Raw genomic sequence first — 25,063 nt, 5'->3', positions numbered from 1 at the left:
AAGTGCCTTTACCACACATGCCTTTAGAACAAATTTCACAGTAAAGAGAAGATGGTTAAGGATATATGTTGTACAAGTTTTACAGGCAAGTATTAAGTGTTTCAAATATATATAATCTGTTCAGTAGTTTTAGAGTAATTAGAGATTACAAAATATAGATATCTAGGGACACGGATCCTCCGCAGATCCAACTGTCCCCATGCTGATATCTGATTGGCTGCCAACACTTCAACAAGGATGTATTGGCAGCCATTCCACAAAAAAAGTAAAAGAAAAAGAAAGGGGCCAGGGTAGGTGACCCTTAGCCCCTAGCCTTGGTCTAGGGGTCCCTGACAGACCCCAACAGGGCTAAAAAGCATTTTTTTTTTTAAAGGTGGAAACATCAGCGGATCCGGTTCCAAAGATTTTAATAACATTTTTTTTAAAAATGACTGTCTCCCACCCTTTTTTTTTATTTTGTCCCCGGGTAGGACAGGTCCTGGGTGCATGGGGGATTGAATAAGGAGGGGGGTGCACAGGCTCTCTTCTAGGGCTTCTATTAGCCCCGGGGACCAACGTCTCCCTGGGCCAAAAATCATTATTGAAAATGGGGGAAGCCAATAAGGCTTCCCCCACAGCCCTAGGGACCGCCACCTCCCTGGGGCTAATTCTGAAATTTGGCAAGGAGCACACGCGCCCTCACCCTGCAGCTCCAGGGACCGCCACCTTCCTGGGGCAATTTCTTACAATTAAGAGGGACCTGTGAGGCCCCCACGCATCCCCGGGGACTGCCACCTCCGGGGGCTGATATAAATTGATGAAGGGGGTCCGTCTTGCACCCCGGCCCTGGAAACCACTACCTCCCCAGGGCTGAGTTTAAGGTGGAGGGGCCGGCTACAGCTATGACCCAGAGTGCTGCCAGGGCCAAGTCAGAGCAAATACTCTGATCCCAGCAAGCAGGAGCTGTCAAACAGGCTGGGACTGCGAGGGTCTTAAGGCTCCCTTGCTGACCCATTGACAGAGGGTGCCTTGCAGGGCACCCATGGCAGATGGCCGTCCACCAGGGTTGGGGTCCCTGGGGCCAAAATAGGCCAGGGAGGGAGGCCATGGAACCCCCTTTCCCCATTGAATGCAGGTGAGCCACGGCGGATGGAGTCCCTGGGACCAAGACTGGACCCAGGAGGGGGTCGGTGCAGCCCCCCTCCCCAGTAAAAATTAAGATATTTTAAGGCAGGGGGAGGGAGGCCGTGAAGCCCACCTCCCCCACTGAATAGAGGTGAGTCCCGGTGGATGGGGCCCCCGGGGACAAAATCAGCCAGGGAGGGCATCCCCCGCACCCCATAGTTCTCCCTTTAAATTGCTAAGAGTATGCAAATGTGCAGATCTGGAAGCTGTGCCCACTTGGCCGCACACCGTCTACCTCAGTAGTATGCATATGTCTTCCCCCCTTTTGCCAGGATGATGGACAGCTTCCAAGAGGGCCCCCAAGTGCGTTTCCTGCCGATTTTGGTGGCAAGTGCTTGATGCAGAGGAATATGAGGACATCTCCAAAAAGCAAAGAAACTCTTATTTCATATAGATAAGAGGAAGGGCCCTGGTTTGGTGGAGATTTACGTCTTTGTAATCTTGAGCATTTACCCATGGAGGTAGAAAGAACTCCATTTGGGTAGATGTTTCATGCAAAGTTGAGGACTCTCGTTACATAAAAGGGCATGTGAGTTTCCTTTGTGGGACAGTCACTCACACAGCTACTGACACACAGACCCACTCAGAGACTCATGCACCCACTCCCACACCCACTCAGAGACTCATGCATCCACTCACAGACCCACTCAGACACATGTACTCACTCACAGACCCACTCAGAGACTCATGCCTAAGCTAACTATAAATCGTGCTCGTGCCATGCACTGCTAATTACCCCAGATATTACAGCACTCATGATAACTTTTATAACATCAATAAAAATATCACTGAAACATTAGAAGTGAAATTAATGAAGAAAAAACTGTGCAAAGTCGGGCCACGAGTTATAGTTACCTTAGGCCGCGAGTTGAAGTTACTAGAAATAACTCTAACTGTAACTGCTGAATATCTCTGCTTTTGTGTGAGTAAATTCAGAATCTAACTATAATGTCCCTGTAACCTTTAGGGGCTGATTTAAGAACCTTGCTCCACATTAGAGTCATTTTCTTTTACGTTAATGTGGCCCAACGAGGCCAAAATAGCTGCGTCAAATTTACTTGTAAACCCTTTGCACTACATTATGCCTGCACTAGGCTTAATGTATGCAAAGGGGGCATTCCCCCGTTGGGGCATGGGGGGGCAAAAAAATGGTGCAAAGAAATATAAAAGAGCACATGTTAAAAGGACGCGCACCATTACAATGGGCCTCAATGGGCTTTGCAGGATTAGTGTCCATATTCTTTACGCTAATCCTGCAAAGCTCTGAACTAGCTAGTTCCCCTACCTACTGCAATGGTACACCGTATCTTAGATACGGCAGACACATGGTGGCGTAAGGTGGGGGGGCAATAAAAGTGGTGCTGCACTGGGTGCAGCTCCACTTTTCTTAAATCAGGCGCTTCGTTTTTTAAGTGAATATAAATATTAAGGAAAGGTTGTTTTTAGGTATTAGGGTGGGGTGGGTAAGGGTATTTTGGTGGGAAGGGGCTTTTAGAGTTAAGGGAGGGTATGGGTTTCCGAATTGAAAGGGGATTTTTAAGTTTTAGGGTGAGTATGGGTTTTTGGGTGGCAAGGATATTTTTAGAATTTAGGATGGGTATGGGTTTCTGGGTGGTAAGGGGTTTTTATAGGGTGGATATGGATTTTTGGGTGGCAAGGGTACTCGTAGGGTTTAGAGGGGGTATGGGTCTTTGGGTGGCAAGAGTAAATTTAGGGTTTACCATGGGTATGGGCTTTTGGCTGGCAAGGGTAACTTTAGGGTTAAGAGTAGGTAGTTAGGTGTTAAGGGTGTATGCTTGTGTATATGTATCAGTCTTCTCGCACTTTGCACTTTATTGAATGGAATAATAAACCCTTTTAAAAGCAAATGAATTGAATGGGATTTGTGCCGTCTCTCGGAATTGCCTGAAGAACAGTGTACGGATGGGGGCAGGTTTCCTGGGAGAGAACTATATATATAATATATTTTTTTTTTTTCAGGAAATACAATGTGGCGTATGCCTGCGGGCTCCAAACCACCGCTGGTGCTGTCTAAAACGCTATGCTGTGTTCTTCTCACAATCTCATATGACTTGCCCAACAGTTCAAGAAGGAAGTCTTGGCACTTCTTGAGTTTAATTAAAGCTATGTTTATTGTGTAGTGAAGTCTCTCAACGCATTTCAGCACTCACACACGCCTTTGTCATGACATTGATAGTAAGTGAAAAGCTTACATAAATATACCATTACCTATGAATTGGGGAACATAGACATAAGCAAAGGACAAAGAGCACTACATTCAAAATCAGCGCCATCTTTGAGTATCCAGAGCTCTCAAAAAGTATATATCTCAAATGCAAATAACATACACCCTTGACAGATAATCATCACTAAACCCCAATTTATTTGATTTAAACTAAAACATTCTTCCTAATAAATAACCGTATTGTGGGCAATACTACCTTATACTTAATACTCAACAAAACATACTGCAGAATAAGCATAGCTGCAATTAAACTCATGGAGTGCCGAGACTTCTTTCTTGAACTGTTGGACAAATTATATGATATATGTATATATCGCACTAGGTAGTTATAGTTAGGACCTAGTTTCTATAGAAAAAGCGTTTTTTGTTTTGCTAATAACTTTTGCGCAGTTTCCTAAATCTTCACAGAATTTCCCCAAAAATTACAACACTCACTTCAGCATCTGTCTGGAAAGTTTCGGGGTGATCCGTCAAACAGGGGCAAAGAAAAAGAGGGGCCCAAAATGCTTTTTACCCATGCATTTTTCTACAGGGTTTTTTAACAGGAATAGTGAACGAACCACTAGGCGGAATTACACCAAATTTGACAGAAAGGTAGTGCTTGGTCCAGAAAGCAACCTTTTTGTTATTTGGTGTAAACCTGTTTAGTAGTTTTTGAGAAATTAAAGAAAATCCAAATTTGTATATATAAGTGAAGGCTCTGCAAACTCTCCAGATCTCGTGCTGAGATCTGATTAGCTGCCAACACTTTATCAAGGAAGTGTTGGCAGCCATCTTGGGACTCGGCTTCAGCCTGACTCCTTATCTCTGGTGCTGGGGTCCCAAAGGGAATCCCCCAGAGAAAAAAAGCATTTTATATTTAAATTTTTGTCAGGAAACGTGTGAAAAAAAAAGCTAGGGCTCTCATGCTTGTTTCAGTGAAGCTCCTGGGTGAGCCAAGGCCCGGGGGCATGTCAAATTATAAATGGAGGCGCCCATCCCTTGCGCAGCCTCAGGGACCGGTACCTACACCTGGGGCTAATATATAAATGAATGTGAGGGGGGCATCCACCCCCCATTCCCGCTCAGCCCTGGGGACTGCCACACCTCCCTGGGGCTAAGAAGACAAGATTAAGAATGCGGGGACCGCGTGCCCCCCCTCGCAGCCCCAGTTACCACCACTTCCCCGGTGTTAAATAGGTTGGAGGTAGACCCCCATGAGGAGCCATAGATGGCCCAGGGGTCCACCACACCCCAGGGCTGGCTCCTGCTATGTCCTGGGGTGCCCACTCCCTGGACATGGATGTTTGCTCTGACTTGGCTGAAACTTTGACAGCTCCCTCCAAGTCAGAGCAAACACTCTGGCTCCAGAAAGTGAGAGCTGTCAAACAACTCTCACTTGCTGGAAGTGGAGGTTTCCTGTTTCTCTGCCTGCAGAGGTGCAGACAGGGAAACAGACAAAACAATTGCTCTCACAGAGAGGGAGCTGCATGCTTAGCAGCTCACAGAGAGGGAGCTGCATGCTTAGCAGCTCCCTGTCTGTGACAGCAATGCTGGCTCCCACAGGAGGCGGGGAGCCAGCTGGGACCCCAGGGGCCTTCAGGCTACCTCTGTGGTCCCAAAACATTTGACGGGGTGCACCCAGGTGACATGGCTGGGCCCTGAAATCGGCCTGGGGTGTGGGGGCTGTGCGGTACCCCTTCCCCCCAAAAAAATAAAACGTTAGGCCAGGCCCTGGAGGATGGGTTTCCGGGGCTGAGATTGGCCTGGGGAAAGGACTCCACTACCCCAAATTTATTTTATTTACTTACCTTGCGCCGCCATAGCGTCATTTTTTTTAATGCTAAGGTGGCTTTCCCCCATGCAGTATTTACAAAGTGGTGCAGTGCTTGCATTGCGCCACTTTGCAACCCCTTCTGCCACATTATGCCTGCGTCAGGCATATTGTATGAAAGGTGGGGTGTTTTGATGCAGGGAGGCCCGAAAAAATGGTGTAGTGAAATTCACATTTCACTGCACCATTTTTTCCGGCATTTTTAACGCCTGCTCAGAGGTCTTGGCGGTGAGGTAGGGGAAAGAGCAACCTCTGGTGTGGCAGCATCTGATGCGTGGTATGAGCGGAGTGGAGGTTCCTGGGAGTGGAGGTGGAAGCTCAGGTGGTGTTCATGTAGGTGGTTCCTTGGTTGTGGAGGACTTTGTGAGCATGTGCCAAGAGCTTGAATTGACATCTTTTCTGGATGGGGGGCCAGTGGAGGTCTTTCAGGTGATGTGGGTCCTTTTTGGCAGGTTGAGGATAAGTCTGTCTGCTGTGTTCTGGATCATCTGGAGTATTCTCATGAGTTTGGTGGTGGTGCCTGCATAGAGTGCATTGTCGTAGTCCAGTCTGCTGGTGATTAAAGCCTGCATCACCGTTTTTCTGGTGTTGATGTGGAGCCACTTAAATACTTTGCAGAGCAAGTGGAGGGTGTGGAAGCAGGATGAAGCAACTGCTTTGACCTGGCGTTTCCTGGAGAGTTTGCTGTCCAGGATGATGCCTAGGTTACAGGTGTGGTCTTTTGGAGTTGGGTTGGTCTGAGTTCTGATGGCACGAAGAGTTGTTCCAGAGCGAGGTCTGTCTGCTGAAGATCAGTACTTCGGTTTTGTCCTTGTTGAGATTCAGGCAGTTGTACTTCATCCAGGCTGATATGTTCTTCATGCAGTTGTGGAAGCTGGTTTTTATCGTGGTGGGGTCTGCTGAGAGCAAGAGAATGAGCTGGGTGTCATCGGCATAGGAGACTATGTTGATGTCATGGGTTTTGACAATGTCCGTGAGTGGTGTCATGTAGATATTGAAGAGGGTAGGACTGAGGGACGAACCTTGAGGGACGCCGCAGATGGTGTGCTTGTGTTGAGAGGTGAAGGGAGAGAGCCAAAATCTCTGGGTGTGCCCCGAGAGAAAGGACGCCATTCGTTTGAGCATGTCAAATGTGATTCTGAGCTGTATCAGATGGTGGATGAGTGTGCAGTAGGAGATGGTGTTGAAGGCTACAGAGAGGTCGAGCAGGATCAGGACGGCTGATTCTCCTCTGTCAAGCAGGGTGCAAATGTCATCAGTTGCGGCAATAAGGTCTGTCTCTGTGCTGTGGTTGGCTCTGAATCCTGGTTGTTTCTTTCCAGGTGTTTGGTGAATTGGAGGTTGATGGCATTCTCCAGGACTTTAGCGGGGAATAGAGGCGGAGTCATGAGGTAGTAGTTCTGGAGTTCACTGGGTTCTGCTGATGGTTTGTTGAGGAGGGGTCTGACATCAGCGTGTTTCCAGGTATCTGGAAAGGTGGCAGTAGCAATGGCGATGGAGGTGTTGAGGATGGTGGTAAGCTGGTGGCTGATCTGGTCTCTTCTGAGGTTAAAGAGTTGGTGGGGGCATGGGTCAGTCGGTGTTCAGTTTAATCTTCTGTTTACTACTACTTGTTTTGTTTTTAAGACATACTAATTGCCTTGTCTCTTCCGAGGTTAGAGTCGGTGGGGGCATGGGTTTGTGGGTGCTCAGTTTAATCTTCTGTTTACTACTAACATTTTTTTTGTTTTTAAGACATACTAGCTGTCTCACCTTACCTGAGGTTAAAGAGTCGGTGGGGGCATAGGTTGGTGGGTGCTCAGTTTAATCTTCTGTTAACTACTAAAAAAGTTTTGTTTTTAAGACATACTAATCAAAATGCAAATGTCAGCATTTGCAACCTACTTTTGAATGCAAATGTCTGCATTTGCAGCCTACTTTAATTTCCATTATGCCTCTTTTTGCTAGAAAATTTAGGGTAACAGGAATTATTTGGATGATTTTTGGTTTTGCATCCTTCAATTCGGGTCCCTTCTCCTCATTGGGATCTCAGCATAGGGTTGACATCTAGAGTGGAAAAACTCTTTGAGCCTGTGTCTCATGCCGTGTTTTTATCCAGTTTATTAGCCATTTGGGTTGTCATCAATTTTACCAAGAAAATAAGCGAACAACAGGTATTATCAGTCAGTGGTCCCTATACAATCTTCTATAGTGATATTAGGAACTATATTTTAGTGTTATATAGAGATGCATGCTGATTTCTAAAATACTGACAATGTTTCATCTCATAGGCGTACTCTCAACCAAACTCTTATGCCCTGGCTTTGAATACTCTAGATACTTGGGCCCTAGACAGAAATATTACAACTCCACACTACAACATGACTAAATTACTTACAAAAATATTTCAGTGCTACATCACAACTACATTACCTTGTAGGCTATGGATTTTACTTCGAGAGATCTAAAATTTCAGGTCTTTAGCACAGCTGCTTGTTTTTGTGGGCTTTCCCCACTTAAGGAGGCTGCTAAGGCAGCCAGCCATTGCCAGATCAGCTATTATTTGGCTGTCCCTTGGGTATAATATTAACGGAATTCTGATTCCTGGTATACTTCATGGCGATTCTGCTAGACCCAAGGCTGCACCTCTGGACTTCCAAAGCTACGCCAGATCTATTAGATGAGATGCATCCATCATAGGCTGCTAGGTTCTTGCAACCTTGCAACTTTAGCCCCAGTTGGCTTGTGCAATCTTTGCCATCTTCGTCATCCAGTCAATATGACTTTATAGAGAGAGGCCTCCCTACTGATTGATTAAATTACAGTATAATTTCGAGTCCAGATCCAGCCGACCTGTGCCAGCAGAAGTTCATATGCAGTTGTGAAGATCTTCGAATAAGATAACTAAAATTAGTCAAAAGGCTACTTCTAGGTTTAGCCTTATGCACACCTTAAGAGTTAGGCTTGATCACAGGGCTCAGTTGCTGAAAACGTTCTTGCCAATAGAACCAAAGTTTTTTTTAATACATGCATATTGCTCCTTCCACTTTGTATTTGGTGTAGCATTATCTAGTTCAGGTGAAACAGTTCCAGGCCTGATGCACTTACATTCTTCATAGTGTGCAGCAAGACGTCATAACCCCATAAACGTGATGAGCAAAACACCACAACTAAAATAATGGTGTTAGTGCGCAATTAGTTCGCAACACTATGATTCAGAGAAATACATAGCACTGGGACCACCAAAGTAACACTATAACTGCAATACTAAAACCTTACAGCTTGATTCACAAAGGTAAACTTACACTTACAATTACTAGTTTTTGTGCTATTCACCAAATACGAGTTTCATTTTCACAATAGTAATATTACTCGCGGCGAAGACTTCACAAGTAAAAATATAGGCCTGTCTTATCTTTTTGTAACATTAAACTCATAGTTGGCGAATATCAAAAAAATAGTAGACTTACAGAAAAGTGTAGGTTAGCCTTTGTAAATCAGGCCCTTACATTACAATCTAAAGCAACAAAATTGTATCATACAATGGCAGACTTACAACACTATAACTACAAAACTCAGAAACATAAGGTTGAACCAGCAACGCTTTAGATCTACAACAGCACTTAAACCCTATAACATTACTCCCACACAACATCAGAACTACATTACCTTGCAGGCCTCCTACGCTGCTGGAGACGATAATCTTTCCACATTTCCTGCTCTTCATCCCCGGCAAGAAGGCCTGGATGGTGCTGATGGTTCCAAACAGGTTTACATCAAAGATCATCTTCATGGTCTGGTAGGAATGGCACTCCAGTGGGCCCATTAAGCCCACCCCTGCGTTACACACTGCAAAGTAAGGAAATATGTCAGTGCTCGGTCTACACACTGCATGGGGAAAGAAGGGACAGTAGAGAAGAACTGCTGCAGGAGTAGAAGGATCTCCATCCCACACTGCACACTGGATACTACATTCTGCACACTGCAAAGAAAAGAGATGCTGCTTACTGCCAGGGAAAGAGAAGTGTTGAGTTGCTTTCAAAGGTCACATCACATGAACATTCTTAGGTACATAGGTCACTTATAATGTTACAGGATAGGGAAGTTACTCTTATTCCCACTTCACAAGGAGGCCACTGCGAATCCTCCTACATCTACTGCATTTGCATTTCGCCTTTGGTAGTGCTAGGAGGTGGACCTGGTTGGAGCAGAATGTTCTTGATAGTGGATGGCAGTTAATTGTTCCTGTAGGTATGTGGGTAATTTTGGTTCAGAGTTCTGCAGACATGATGTTTCAAGTATGTTTTAGGAAGAAGATGAGGTGAGTTGCTGGGTCTTGGAATTTGTGTAGTCTTTTTATTTGGTACTTTGCAGTGCGTTGCCATAACCTAGATGTGAGTTTACTAATGTATGAGATACAAAGGGGTGGTATTCTGCTTGAATAAAGAGCATGGTTGGTTTTGTTGTTCAAGGTTGGATTTTTGTGTGGTATGGTGTGAGTGTTCTTGATCTTCGTTTTGAAGTAGGTGAGTCTGAAGTAGATCAGCATGCGGAGTAAACTCTGTTCTGTCACTTTGAGTAAGTCTTCTCAGGCATCAATTAGTGTTATGATTACCCAAACTCTCGCAGAGAAGGACTATTTTCAAGTGTTTGAAATGCCCTTGTGGTACCTGTTTCCTGAGTATTTAAGGGCTGGTGCTGTTGCAGAAGATGTACTCTGCAAGATAAAGTTAGGATGAAACATTCTGTGTTTTTAGTTTGTCCAATGTGTTCATGAACCATGAGTTGTTTCTTTGCCTGGTTTGCCCTTCTGGGGAGGGTATTTTTCTACGACCTAATAGCCCGAAGAATGGAGAGTTTTTAGGCACACTGAGAAGATCTTTTTAGCTCAGAATATTATTCTCACCGAATACAGAAAAACATTGCATTAATTAATCAAGGCCTAAAGTCTACCCAGCATGAATAATGAACAGCGGTTCACTGCACACCAGAAAGAAGGGAAAATCCCGCACAGTAAGACAGTTCTGCACTGCACATCGGGAAGAAGTACTTATTCACTCTCAGTAATGAGTACAGCCCTGCACAACACACCGGAGAGAAGGGAGAGGCCAGCACTGTACAAGGTCATTCAAAGACCTCTCACTTCCACCTAGGGAGAATGGAGAGACCTGAACTGTATACTGTCAGCACTGACTAGAGCTATGCACTGCAAACCAGGAAGAAATGAGAGTACAGTACTGTTCACTCTCAGCAATAAGTAGAGCCCTGCACTGCACACCGGAGAGAAGGGAGAGGCCAGCACTGTATAATGCCAGCAATTACTAGGGCTATGCACTGCACACTGGGAAGAAATTAGAGTACAGCACTGTTCTCTCTCCGTAATAAGCAGAGACCTCCACTGCACACAGGAGAGAAGGGAGAGGCCAACAGTGTATACTGTCAGCAATGACCATAGCTATGAACTGCAAACCGGGGAGAACTAAGTTTACAACACTGCTCACTCTAGGGAAGAAGTAGAGCCCCGCACTGCACACCGGAGAGAAGGGCGAGACCAGCATTGCATACTGTCAGCAGTGGCCAGAGCTATGCACTGCACACTGGGAAGCAGTGAGAGTCCAGCACTATGTAAGGTCAGTAATGAATAGGTCCCTGCAAAGCATACCGGAAGGAAGTCCAGTACTACAAAATGTAATGGATAGAGCTCTGCACCTATCAGGATTCAGCCTAAAAGGCATACACAGGTGAATAGGAAGTGCTGGAGAATGGGTCAATAGAAGCTGAGATGGGAACACTAGAGTGATAACTGTTAGTGACTAACATGTACTCAGTTCCGGGATTGGGGTCATTTCCAGGTCGAGAGTGGGAGTCCATTTTCCCCCAGTGGAAGGTTAGGGCTTGATTTAGGGTTTGTCATACAGGGTTCTCTGCAGCGACTGCAAACATCCAAAGAGCTCCTCCGTTACAGTGTGAAGAGGGGGTTGTAGCCCACACCGTGACAACGTGTCACGGCCTGAGGAGGTTCCCGATGATGAAGAATGCCACCTCTGGTGGGTGAGGGAATTTCAGACAAAGGAGTCTCTTAGTGTTGTATTAAGAGATTAGTAATCTCTACATTTGGCATACATTTGTCTCTCAGATGAAATACCATCTGTCAAAACTACAGTCAGGCTGTTAGTCCTGTGCCTTGCAATGTGTTGCGCAGTAGTTGCATTAGCTTTCTGGTTCTCACTATATTTCACATCTCTTCGCAATTGTTTTTCCCCCTATGGTTCCCGGGGTCCCCAGTAGTCTTCTGTATTATTGGTTGTGCAGTGTCTTGTCCCCTTTCTTTGTAGAGTCTTACCTGTGAATGATCATCAGCGTAAAGGGGCCTTGGCCAAATCCCATGTTGGTTCCCGGCTAGTCAGAGCAGCATCAGTTGCTGGAACCATTGAGCCTTGTTTCAGTTGTTATTTGTTTCTTTGCTACTCAGCAGGTTGAATTATACTTACTATGTGCTGTCCTGTCTTCCAGTTGGTCATATCTACCTATTACAGTAACATCCAGACAGAGTGGCACAATCCTTTGAAACAAATGAGATATCGGAGCGTGAGCTCCAGCCTGGGACTTCTTTTTATCTTTCCGTTCTCTGTTTCTGACATGTTTTCTGTGTCGGGTGATACATTCTATCTTGTTCAACAGTGCAGATGGCAGGGACTTGTAGTGGGTCCACAATACAGAAACCTGACAGTGTGCTAGGCCTCTTAATGGATCCATCTGAAAGTCCCATTCAAATGGTGGCTCAAGCTATTAATAAGATCAATGAAGAACTTGGGGTTGGTCACTAGGAGCGAGATTTTTGCAGCACCATCTGAATCAATTAACAACTACTTCTAGTACTGTTACTACACTGTCGCCAAGTAATGACAACCCCCTCAGCCAGTGCCTCTATGGCAACGGAAGGTAAGAGTTGTAATATCAGATTGAATCACAAATTATCAGTCACTCCTAATTTGGTTTTAGCCCCTTAGAACAAATTGTGATAGGATCCTGGTAAGTTTCAAAAACTTTCCGGCCTAGTCTTAACTGCCTTTTTTATTAAAATCGAAATTATTTAACAATGATTCTACCAAGATTACTTTTGTACTCTTGTATCTTACTAAAACTAAAGATGACTTGTTGTTGGCTACTTCATTTATTTTGAGTCAACGTTTCCTATTATCCAGCTGAACTCATTTCACTATGCAGTTTATTACTATTCATGGAAAGAGGCATACAACCCAATCATCTCACATTTGCTTGCTGACTCTCAAACAAAGCAGTCAGGATCTATGAAGTGACAGCTGTCATCCATTTTCAACACTTGGCTTCTAAAGCTGCTTTGACAGACGAATCAGTAGCCACAGTTGTTTATCAGGGACTCAGAGATTATTTAAAGAATGCTTTGTCCCTAGTAGTGAAGCGACCGGCCAAATCTTCAGCAATAATTGTTTTTAACACTGTAAATTGATGCACAATAATGACTCAGAAAATCTGGGTGACAACTTATACTCATTGTTCCTGGCCTATCAAGCAACTTCAAATGAGTGAAAGTGCAGTTCTCACTAAAGAACCCACGCAAATTGGGGAATCATAAAGACTTTGTTGGATGAAGAACAAGAATGATGTAAGAAATCATGGCTTTCCTTTTAGTATGGAAAAGCGGGATATTAGCAAGGACTTGCCCACAGTTGCAGAGAAATGGCTCAGCCTGTCCCAGAATTATGGACCCAGGACCAGCTCAGGAATCAAGGAAGTGCCTGTTATAGACAGATACTTTCTAGATGTTATGACTGATACTCCTCTTGTTGACTCTGGAGCGTCTTAATATTTTATGGACAATCGTTTTCAAGCAGCTTGACTGATCCCTGTCAAGGAAAAACCAATAAAGGAACAAATTCAAGGAACTGATGGGACTGCTCTCATTCCCAGAATAGTAGGCTTTGAGATATGCTGGAATGTAGCTGGCGTAAGGGCAAAATGGTCAGACCTGGTTCGATATAAGCACACCTCTAAATTTGCTGCCGCACGAAATCTGGCATACAAGTGGCATTACTTGGGATGAGTTTGAGACTTTAGGGCCAGATGAAGCAAGATATGCTTTTGCGATTCTGAAATTGAGAGTCGGTGCAACTCGCAATTTAAGAATCGCAAAAGCATATGCAGAATGGTGTCTCAGACACCTTCTGCGAATCGCTATGGGGTCGCAAAGACCCACCGCATACATATTAATGAGGTGGGTCGCATTTTGCGACCCCATAGCGATTCCCTGCACTCACAGGGATGGTGGCCTGCTGAAGTCAGCAGACCTCCATGTCTGTGACTGCTTTTTAAATAAAGCAGGTTTTTTCTTCATTTTGCAGCCCGTTTTCCTTAAAGGAAAACGAGTTGCAAAATGAAAAAAATACCGAAACCATTTGGTTTCGTTTTTTCAGTGTAGGCAGTGGTCCATACGACCACTGCCTGCTGTGAAAAAATAATCTGGGCAACATTCACAAAGGGGAAGGGGTCCGATGGGGACCCCTTCCCTTTTGCGAATGAGTTACCACCAGTGTGACACTGGTGGTAACTGCAAGTTGCTTTGCGACCGCATTCGCGATCACAAAGCAATTCTGAATTGCGATGCGAGTCGCAAATAGGAAGGGGGTACCCCTTCCTATTTGCGAGTCGCATTCACAAATTGCGAGTCGGTACCAACTCGCAATTTGTGAATGTGCATCGCGTTAGACCGTTTACATGGCACAAACTGCGATTTTTGCAGTTTGCACCATGCAAAAGGCTACCTACATCTGGCCCTTAATCACTCCTGCCACATGTTTGGCAGGAGGCAGAGCCGGAGTGATCTGATCACTATGGTTCGACTCTCCAAGATGTTTAAGGTGTTTCCAATTGTTTGTATCCACCCTGGAATTCAGTTGTCCAGGAAAGTACTTCTGAATAGGTTTAATTTTCTCCTTATTCATTTTTAGGTTTCGTCTCCACACTGCACAGCGCTTGCACTGTGCTTGTGAAATCTATTGTTAATATATATCTTAAAAGGGGCTTAACTCCCACCCCTTGCTTTTCATTTGTTCCTGTGCTTGCCACTTACATTTCCTCCTTTTCTATTGGCTGTAGCACTATTTCCTGCATTTATTCCTCGTGTGTTGGCTCTCATCAGTATCCCGAGGCCCAAGAACTGTGTTCATCCACTTTGGATTCAGAACTTCGCTTATTAATTGATTTGCTACTTTACACATAGCGCTGGGTGGCTATTTCTTAATTTAACAAGCTATTTAAATGCTCATGGCAGTAATATATACTTTACTCTTAGTAAGCTGCTTACCCATGCATTTGATTTTTGCACCATTTGTTCTCCCTGGTTCAGCCCATTGTGACGTTGCCCTTTATTCTCCTACAGAGTCCAACAGAGAGGAAGGTATTATTATTTTCATTACATCTCCAGGTGAACATGCACACCTTTTGCATGTCACTCCTGTACCTTCTGGCATTCAGGTACCCCTGTTCAAATATTAGTTTACCATATCAGTTTTACACCTGCTCATCAAGCTAAAACTCACAAAAACAAAAAATAATAATAATCACATAGGCAAAACCTAATGCATTTACCAATGCTTGTTATAATTCCGTGCTGCCTATGGGATGCCAAATCCAGGGTTTATTTTATATTGTGAAACTCTGAAAGATTAGGGTAGAGCAGGGTGGGGCCTGGCAAGATGGCAGATAGGACAAGAAACCCCTTAGCTCCTGCCGGCCCGTCTATAAATCCTTAAGAATCCTTATTGTTCCCGGGTGCAGAAGAAGCCCAAATGGGGCAACAGACATGAGAGGGAGCTCTACGAATGGGACGGGTGCCTGGGAGAGTGCTGGATTCAAACGGAGTGACAAGGGCCCCATGAGTAAAAGGCGCACGAGACCCGGCCTGCCAACCACAGAGAAACTCAGGCTGAGCAGTGGCAGTCGTGATGGCTCTGGTGCCTACGAGGGATAGTATTGCAGGCGTGAGGAGCCTGTTTGATGACGATATCCTGTGTTGTGGGTGTTGCTGTGCCCGGAGGAACCATGACATCCTGGCTGACTGGAGCGGGGACAGCTGGGAAGCTGACAGGCTGCATTGAGGTGGCATGCCAGTTCCTCCTGGTCCGTGAGGTGTCCTAAACAACAAGCGCACTGTAGGACATTGAGACCCCCCCCCAGCAAATCGCAGGTAGACGGTGGCCTGTTCAGTGCAATCGTGGCACTTTGCAGTGGGCAGCCGGGATAAGACTGAGCCCAGGAGGGCACGGGAGCAATCAGCCAAGCGAGTCCAGGGATCCACAGGCTTCAGCCAAGGGCAAATAACTATGCACCGACCTGGCTGGTAGGAGTGGGGACAGCCAGGTGTTGACTGGGCTGGCGTGAGGAGGAGAAAGCTGGTCCCATGTCTGGGAAGCCTCTGCCCTGGGCTCCGTGGGGCCTGGAGTGCCGCAGAGAGGACCTCCTGTCTCATATATGGCAGAGTTCTGGTGCTGTACTGGAGCATCTGAGGGCCCATTGAGTACAGAGAGTGGCAGGGCTGGGACAAAGCTAAGGGGCCCAGAAGTACATAATTGGTGCTGAGGCAGGGCCTCCAGCTGATGGGCATACTGCACTAGTGAGTGACCAGCTCGGCTGGCGGGTGCAGCTGAGGGCGGGAGCTACAATCCGGGAGCCCAAGAGTATTTAAGAAGGGGTTTCTTGCTGGGGCCCAGATCGGATCAGCAAATTTAAGCACATTGGCCTCCGCTGGACTGGAGGGAGTGGACCTAGGGCCCCTGGGCAGAAGCAAACTTACAATTGAGATGGAGGTGGGTCCTCTGTACACTGGATCTTGTTTGGAACCGGGGGATCTCGAGGGCTGGTGCTGAGTGCTGCTGGTCATGGTGGAGTGGTCCCTGTGTGCTGCAGTGGAAAACAGGAGCAATAAAGAGACTGAGGCGGGTGCTTGAGCCGTGGGGGTGTGGACTGTGGGTCACCCTGAGGAGAGACCAGAGTGAGGGTGTGTGGGGCCGGCACCTGGTAGGCTCTTGAGTGGACTTACAAATTAAGGGGGGCCCAGGCCAGATTTCAGTGAATACCTGTGACTGAAGTCACCGGAGATGCCCGTAGGGGTGGTTGCAGCTCACAGGCAGACCCATCATGCGGAAGGGCAGGCCCCCAAGAGCAACAGCCTCCAACACCATCATCCAATACATAACCCGTGCCTGGGCTCTCATAGGGGACCATGTCCTGAGAAGTCTAGGCACCCGCCTGCCTCCCCAAAACGCAAGAGCTAACCCTCGTGAGCTAAGCTGCGTGCGGCCATTAATGGGTCACACACTGCCCTGGATAATAAAATCAAGACTGTATCCACTGATGTCAACTTACGTAGAGCAGATCTGAGGAAAGTGGCAGATAAAGTGATATAGAGGAGGGTAACGTAGAAACTCTGTGTGGGGAGGTGGCTGTTGTTAAGCAGCAGATGGCCCAGATGTCCAAGGTCACAACAGAGCTGGAGAGTAGAGTAGCACGATTTTTGTCAGAGGGTTTTGACCTCGCTGTAGGGGTCGGTGCGTTTTTGGAATACTCTTCTTTTTCTTCTACCACTCATGGGGACAGTAGCAGTGGCTAAAATGGTGTTGTTGACGTGTTACCTGTATGCCATACAAAACTCGCTGTGTCCATTGCGAGCAGGGATTCTTCGGTGGTTGAACACCGTGCTTACATCATTGCTGTGTGCAGGAAGGTGGAGTAGAGTGGCAAGAGCTACTTTGATATAGCTATATTAGGATTGGGGACTGGGTACCGCTAATCTTGAATATTATTACTATGTGTCCCAGTTACAGAATGCAGCACGCTGGATGGCGTAAGGGGGGAACAACTAGGAGAAAGACATTCTAGCTGGGTTGGTGGAGGAGGGTGAGTTTCCTCGAATATTGATGGCGAGCTTAGGGGTGATCATCAGGAGAGGGGGGGTGTTGGGGGGGTGTTGACGCTTGGCTCGGGGCACCACCTTGTATCTCTGTTCTATAAAGCACTGCAGGCGGATGGACTACATGGGCAACTACAGGTTAGGCAGACCTGAGAGTTAGATTTGGACACTCCTTTGTCAAATATGGAGTCTGTCAGGATGTGTGCATTGCTAAAGTTGGTTTCTATTAATGCTCGCTTTCACTTTATACACTTCAGTTACTTGCATCTCACCTATATGACCCCTGTGAAACAGCATAAGTATGTCTCGGAACGGTCCCTGGTCTGCCCTTGATGTAAAGCTGTGGAGGCAGACTTCTTGCACTTGGTGTGGACTTGTGTGGGCTCAGTTCCTACTGGGTGGCTGTGGTGGACAGGCTGCACAGAATCACAGCCTTGAGATGTGAACTGAATCCAGTGCACTGTCTGTGGGCAACATTCCTAGACCTAAAAAGCGCAAGATGGCTTATCGTTTTTTGCAGCTCGCTTTGGTGCTGGCACAGTGACGGGTCGCTATTACATGGATGGGACAGTGGGTTCCTGAGGAGACACAGTGGGTGCAAGACCTCTTGGAGTGGTCCCTGGTGGAGGAGATACACTTCAGGTGGGTGAGGACTGACGAGAAACTGCAGGTGATCTGGAGGTTTGGAGAGCTCTAAGTGAGTGTTTTTTAGGGGGCACACAGAGTCTGACTGAAGCTAGGCACAATTGGAGTGCGAGTGAGGATTCAGCATCGGATAGTTGAAGCAGTGATTTAGATGGATAAAGTAGGGCCCAAAAACGACCACAATGTTATATACTGTATTATATGCTTACTTTCTATTTGATGTTTATCTACACTGTACCTGATATGTAAGTGGCTCATTGCGGACCATGTTTGTCTGTTCTTTGTTGGACAAAAATGATAAACAAGAGTTTTTAAATAAAAAAATAGGGTTGATCGAATATTGAATGATTTTCATGTTATTATTGGAAGGGATTTCAAAAACCTACTTTTGTTGGCTGGGGCATGGAACTATTATTTATTATCTTTTATTTCCAAGGGAATGGCTGAGTGTGCAATTGAGAGGGGACGATGGCAAGTGCGTCTAGCCATCACAACCCCAATGAACTAGTGCTCCACTTACAGAGTTTCCCCATTTACCTGTGGTCAAAGCTGTGACTCATTTAATTCCAAAGGATAACAGGCTCTGGCTAAGATGGCAGGCAGCAAATATGGCTTTTCTGCTAAGGACGACATTTAAGGCAAATCTGAACTTTATTCGTGACCACCTATTAACGACTGACCACCCCACAGATGTCACATGTGAGGCATTTGAAAATTTGAACTTGTACATAAAAACATTTTAACTGGGCCAGGGAGAACTGCTAAATCCTTACAGCCTGGCTGGTTTGATAGGGATTTCTGGGTAGCGAAACAATGTATGTGTCTTGCCCCTAAACTCATGCCCATTGATAGAGTAGCAATAGCTGATGCCAGGTGTGCTTATAAAATGACACTAAAGAAAAGAAAGCATACCCTTAAAGAAGATACATGGGAAAACTCATAGGAACCTGCAAAGAAAGGGATTCTAAGGGCTCCTGGGGCATTGTGAATGGGAGAAGGTCATCAGGCATTGATAGCAATGGGCTAGGGTTAAATATAACTGCTGACAATTGGGCCAGCATCTTAGACATATTTACTCCTGCGATCATATCCAGAGCAAGAATTTGGTTGGCAATCTTCCTTCATTCCCTATGGATATCATATTTACCATAGAAGAAGTGACCACTGCCATCTATAATAGTCTATCTCAGTGGTTGCCAACCTTTTGACTTCCAAGGACCCCCTCTTTATCATTACTGGAATCCGGGGACCTCCCATTTAATAATTATTGAAATCTGGGAACCCCCCAATGAGTCATTACTGAAACCTGGGGACCTAATCTGTTAATATTATTTAATTTTCTAAGCAGTCACGGACCCCCTGAGGAGGCTTCGCAGACCCCCAGGGGTCCCCGGACCACAGGTTGGGAACCACTGGTCTATCTAGAAAGGCACATGGCCCTGATGGGGTCCCGTTGGATTTGTATAAGGAAAATATTGCCTTGTGGGCCCCCATCATTGCCAATACTCTGAATGCTGTTGTACTCCATAGGATTGCCACCTCTTGGCAGGTTCCTGTCATAGTGCCAACCTTCAAGAAAGGCAACAGGCAGGATCCCCGTTGCTACTAACCAATATCCCTACTAGACTCAGAGGCAAAAGAAGTTGGCAGCATCATCCTGCACACAACAGAGTCCTGGGCCCAGAAAGCAGGTGCCATCAGTAGGGTGCAATATGGCTTTAGAGAGGGGCTCGGAATGCAGAAACAGTGGTTAAATCTTGGGGCCTGATTTAGAGTTTGGCAGTGGGGTTACTCTGTCACGTTTGTGTCAGATATACCGCTCCCCCTTATTCAAGTTCCATAGGCTATAATGGAATTGTAATATTGCGGACGGGATATCTGTCACATTTGTGACAGAGTAACCCCCTCTACCAAACTCCAAATCAGGCTCTTAGTCTTTTCATAGGTAAATACACTGTTGCTAGAAAGATCTCTCTTTTCCTTGCATTTATGATTTAGGCAGTGCCTTTGATCTTGTAAATCGATGCAAATTGTGAGCTATTTTAACCTATATGGGCCTGCCCAAACTCCTGCTTATTCTTTTATGGGCACTTCACTGTATGCTTTCAGCTATAGTCAGGTATGACACAGAAGGGGAATGTAGTGATACCCTTGCATTATTTCAAGGTGTGCAACAGGGATGTGTCCTGGTGCCTATTTTACTCTTCTATATATCAACGGCCTAAATACATTCCTGACATTAAAGGGAAAAGATCTACTCAAGGTAAACTCTACCCCTGTACCAGCATTGCTTTATGCAGGTTTTTCCGTTCTTCTTTCATGCATGCCCAATGTCATACGAGACCTTATTGAGAATTTTGTCCACTTTATGGACAATCTGGAGCTCAAAACCAATACATCTAAAACTCACTTTATGGTCTGTGGGTGTCAAAAACTCAAAGGTAGGCCAATCTCCATCAAGGGCAAAAATATTAACAGGGCATCTGAGTTTTCCTACCTCAGAGCCACTTTTGACTCCTGAAGTAGTTTCCTCCCCTGTATCTCCAATCACTGTCTACACTTTAACCAGTCCCTTGGTGTCCTGTATGATGTTCCACTCAAGGTTGGCAGTAAACCTGTTCTACTCCTTTAAGATATTTACAAACTGAAATGCTTATCAATTACTACATATGGGGCCGCTTTATGGGGATTTCACAATTGTAGTCGGATAAAACAGGAGAAAAACAAGTTTTGTAGGCTTTGCTGGGACTTGGGCGAAGTAGCCCACATTATTTCATGCATGAGGAGCTGGGCCTGACTTATGTTGAGGACCAGGTAGGGTTGCCTCCATTACTACTCGGGATCTCAATATGGATTAATCAGAAAGCGTTTTTTTTAACCAGGAAATTATTGCTGATTGCCTTATCTGTGATTTTAGGGTCAGGAATCCGTGGTGAGCTTAATGTAAAGAGAACCACAGCAGTCTTGTTTAAAGATGATCTATTTCCTTCACCCCGGTCTATCACAAGAAGAGAGGCCACTAAGATGCGAAAGCTGTACAGCTTCCAACAGAGAATATAGAGTGCTGACCAAACCATTTATGAGGGACTTAGCCGAAATCCAAATTGACCTGGGCCCAAACCTTTTCTGTCCCTTGTGAAAAATATCTGTGAGTGAGCGCTCTTGATTAAATGTTGTCTCGGAACTATTAGAAGTTATCTTTGTTTCCCTTTAGGACAACTTGATTCAAAGTCCATCCTGCTTTGCCCGTGTGACAAGTCTTCTTCCCAATCACTGGTTCTCTTTTTCTTCTTTTGTAAATTCTACAAAACAGACAGACATAAACATCTAGTACCCATTTTGAAATTGTGTGGGTTCCATCAATACAAACCAGCTTTTTATTTTCTACGTATGATGTCAGACGCATCTGGCCACCTTGCAGTAGGAGGCTTTCTGAAAAGTGCCTTAGGCTGGCGTAAGGCCATTGATTTTTAGGCTTAGTTTACTTACCAGTGCACTTTATCTCTCTACGGAAACAGCAGGCAACTCAGCCATTATGCAAGGCAGCAAATCCATTTTAGGAAAATAATTTATGGTCCATGTTTTCTAGTCAAAGCATTTGTAACTAGTCTTTGCATATTTGTCTTGCATTTTATATCACCTCGGACAGTTCATTATATTGTGTGCTTATATTTGATGGTATCTAGGATAAATAGCCTTACTTTTAAGGGAGGTTTTACTGCATATTCTTAGCCGTATTTAATTCCCGAATGTTAATGGATTATACATTTCTTTTTTGTCTTTGTACTCTTTTGTGATTAGATTTTAATCTGTTAATCTCTTTTTGACCAAATTAAGTCTGCAAAAATAATCTCCAAGAAGCTAAAGGAGCAATAATTTAGTACGTATTTGTGAGGGAGGTTGAGTGGGAAACAGTATTTAACACCAGGCATGGGCATTGTGAATATCTGGTTATATCATTTGGTCTTTGTAACACCCTGCAGCCTTCCATTATTTTGTAAACGATATATTCAGAGACATTTTGGATGAGTACATAGAGGTATACCTTAATGATATTTAGGGGTATGCAAAATTAGCCTAATATGGTTTACCCTAATTACGTGAAAGTTCATCAAAATTACAAAAAATTAAGCATAATTACGTAAACTGCAAATCTGTCATTTTGTGCTATATTTTATCACAAAACGCATACCCGCTCCAGTTTTTGGTGTAAGGGTACATTTGAACAAAGCACCGCAAACAGCAGCCACTTACATTCTATTTTTAACACAGATAGCATGTTTCGCTGGACATTTTTCCAGCTAATGGCACGTAATTACACAAAGTGGAATATTGACATAGTTTTGTCAATTTCACTAATCAAGCATAAAAATGACTCCTGCGTAATTCTAATTGTGCCCAAGTCTAAGTATACCCTGATTCATTCGTCTACTCTGTAAGAACTTCAATATCAAGTATGAGAAGTACTATGACAATGACGAGTAAGGAGTTATTCTCTGTGTGCTAAAGCTACCAAGTGTCTCTTTGAAATCTTGACCATCTCCTTTCTCTGCTTTGAAATTTCCAGACAGGGATTTGGGATGGATCCTGCAAAAGTTAAGGCAGTTTTAGAATGGCCTTCTTAGCGAAGTGTTAAGGAAGTATAGTTTTACCAATTGTTATCAGCAATTTAAAAATCATTTTTCATCCATCATCCTTTCCATTTTACAATTAACTACAAATGGGGTGAAGTTCACATGTGGAGAAGAACAGAAATATGCCTTCAAAAAATGAAAAGAAACCTTCATGTCTGTACCTAAACATTCCAATGACTTGCTGCCCTTTGTAGTAGAAACTATGCCACCTCCTTTATCATCGGGGCAGTATTGCCACAAGGAGATTCTGACACTAATTAACTACATCCTGTGGCATTTTATTCTCCAATATTATCTGACACTGAGAAGAGCTACATTGTTTATGACCGGAAACTCCTGGTGATTGAAGAGGCACTTTCACATCAGAGACATCATCTTGAATGAGCTCGAAATAATGTTAGAGTATCAGCAGATCATTAGAACTTGTTGTACATCACAACCATGTAATATGCTAATATTCAACATACTTGATGGATACTGTTCTTTTCTTGCTTCTATTATGTCAAAACTTACCAACCAGGCAAATGTCATGTAAATGCCACTTGTTCTATGACAGTCTGCATCACCACCCTGGCAGCGGTCAAAAGATCGTCGCTGGCGTGGCGGTTCAGTTTCTGCCCTAGTCAGAACAACCCCCTAAATGTCTATACTGGTACCATGACTCTCCAGGAGAAGGCTGCCCTGGTCAGAAAAGAATGATAAAGCTAGTTCCAAGGCACAATTGATGGCTTGTGATAAGGACCACTATCAAGGGCTTAATAAATAGGTGCTCTTTTTGTGGAAGGACTAAAACATCACACAGATCTGCAGTGAGGGTTTGTCAGCCTCTGCCAACACCTCACCATCTTAAGAGTACTAACTCCATGGACTTTGTTGTTGAGCTACCTACATCAAATGCCTATACAACAGTCACCCAGGCCCTCATCAGCAACCGCCTGGACTATGGCAATGCACTCTACGCCGGAACCACCACCAAGATACAGAAAAGACTGCAACGCATCCAGAACGCCTCCGCCCGTCTCATCATGAACCGCCCCAAACACAGCAACACCTCCACTCTATGGAGAGACCTGCACTGGCTCCCAAAACACAAGAGAATCACATTCAAGCTTCTCACGCACGCCTACAAAGCCCTCCACAACACCGGACCAGAATACCTCAACCAAAGACTCCACTTTTACACGCCCACCAGAAAGCTCTGCTCCACCGACCTCGCACTCGCTTCCGTCCCATGCGTCTGGAGGGCCACAGCAGGAGGAAGATCCTTCTCCCACCACGCCGCCAAGACCTGGAATTCCCTTCCCATCCACCTCAGAAGATCTCCAACTCTATCACAATTCAGAAATGACCTCAAAACTTGGCTCTTCACCAGATCCCTTCCGTTCTTCGACGACCTCTCACTTACTGCCCCCCCCCCCCCAGCGCCTTGAGACCCTAGCGGGTGACTAGTCGCGCTTTACAAGTATTATGATTGAACAATATTGGTATTAGTAGACTACTTCGCAAAGATGAGACAGTTGGGACCTGGTTTATGAAAAGTTACCGTTGCCTTTGCATCATTTTTTAAGCAAAAGCAGCTCAAACTTACAAAATATTGTATTTTGTAAGTTTACGCCGCTTTTGCATCAAAAAATGACATAAAGGCGGCACTAACTTTTCATAATCCAGGCCCTTTATTCCATTGAAAAAACTAGCATCAGCAGTGGAAGCATGAAGGCTATTTTCACTTCAGCAAGGCTGGCTGCTTTCATAAGGAAATGCAGGATTACATAATAACACCTTATAATGGTAATTTCGGATTGGTAACAGCTAAAGAAATATTTCAAGGGCTCTTTTTAACAGTTGAACAAAGCCCAATTTAAAGGTAAAGTTGGGTTTTGTCTAACCATTACAGCTACCTTTTTTCTGCCTAAAGTCTATGGAAGACTTTCACTTAATATTTAACTGTCACCTGGCAGCTTAATGACTCCCATGTGGTGAGGTGTGAACTGCTCCCACGCCAGGGACAGAGGGCCCTGGCTGTAGTGAGGTGTTGTCTTTCCCTTGACTGAAGTGCAGCCAAAGTCTGGGCACAGCACCCAGGATAATTATACGGGGCCTCCCTTTCAAAGCAGATCCAGCTCATACCTGAGCCTGCTTCCCCTTATGTCCTTCTAGTCAGCCAGGAACCAACCCCAATGGGAGGGAGAGCTTCCCCACAATTGGTTTAGAGTGACCACCGGGGTGTGGCTGTGAGCAGTGTCTTTGAAATTAGGGTGTCAAAATCTGATTGAATGTAACTTTCTGCTAGACAAGTCTGCTGCGGTTTTATATATAACATTTGGGGTGCACTTCAAAGGAGAGAAACAAAATGCCAAAACACTATGGGGGTCATTACAACATTGGCGGTAAAAGCCGCTTACCGCCGTGCAGAAGACCGCCAATACACCGCCGCGGCCGCGGAATTCCGCCACAGCTATTATGACCCACATCTCGGAATCCGCCGAAATTCAGACACCCACACAAGTCCGCCACACCAAAGGTCAGTGATAAACTGGCGAAAACAAAACCTCCACCGTCACGCCAACAGAAACACGCCCATGCTATTAGGACCCACGAATCCACGCGGTGGTCTTTCAACCGCGGTATTCCATTGG

At 45.2% G+C, this 25,063-nt stretch overlaps 1 protein-coding gene across 1 annotated transcript in view; it reads right to left on the bottom strand.

Annotated features, from left to right (window-relative positions):
* HSD17B1 (hydroxysteroid 17-beta dehydrogenase 1) overlaps nt 1-25,063 on the bottom strand; it is an 83,289-nt gene that overhangs the window by 31,397 nt on the left and 26,829 nt on the right. Inside the window, exon 3 of the mRNA XM_069237711.1 lies at nt 8,871-9,050. Coding sequence (XP_069093812.1) covers nt 8,871-9,050 — 180 coding nt within the window. The remainder of the gene's footprint in view (nt 1-8,870; nt 9,051-25,063) is intronic.

This window comes from Pleurodeles waltl, chromosome 6, assembly GCF_031143425.1.
Source record: "Pleurodeles waltl isolate 20211129_DDA chromosome 6, aPleWal1.hap1.20221129, whole genome shotgun sequence".
Lineage (NCBI taxonomy): Eukaryota > Metazoa > Chordata > Amphibia > Caudata > Salamandridae > Pleurodeles > Pleurodeles waltl.
The sequence above is the reverse complement of the archived record's forward strand: the minus strand, read 5'-3'. Positions and strand labels throughout refer to the sequence as shown.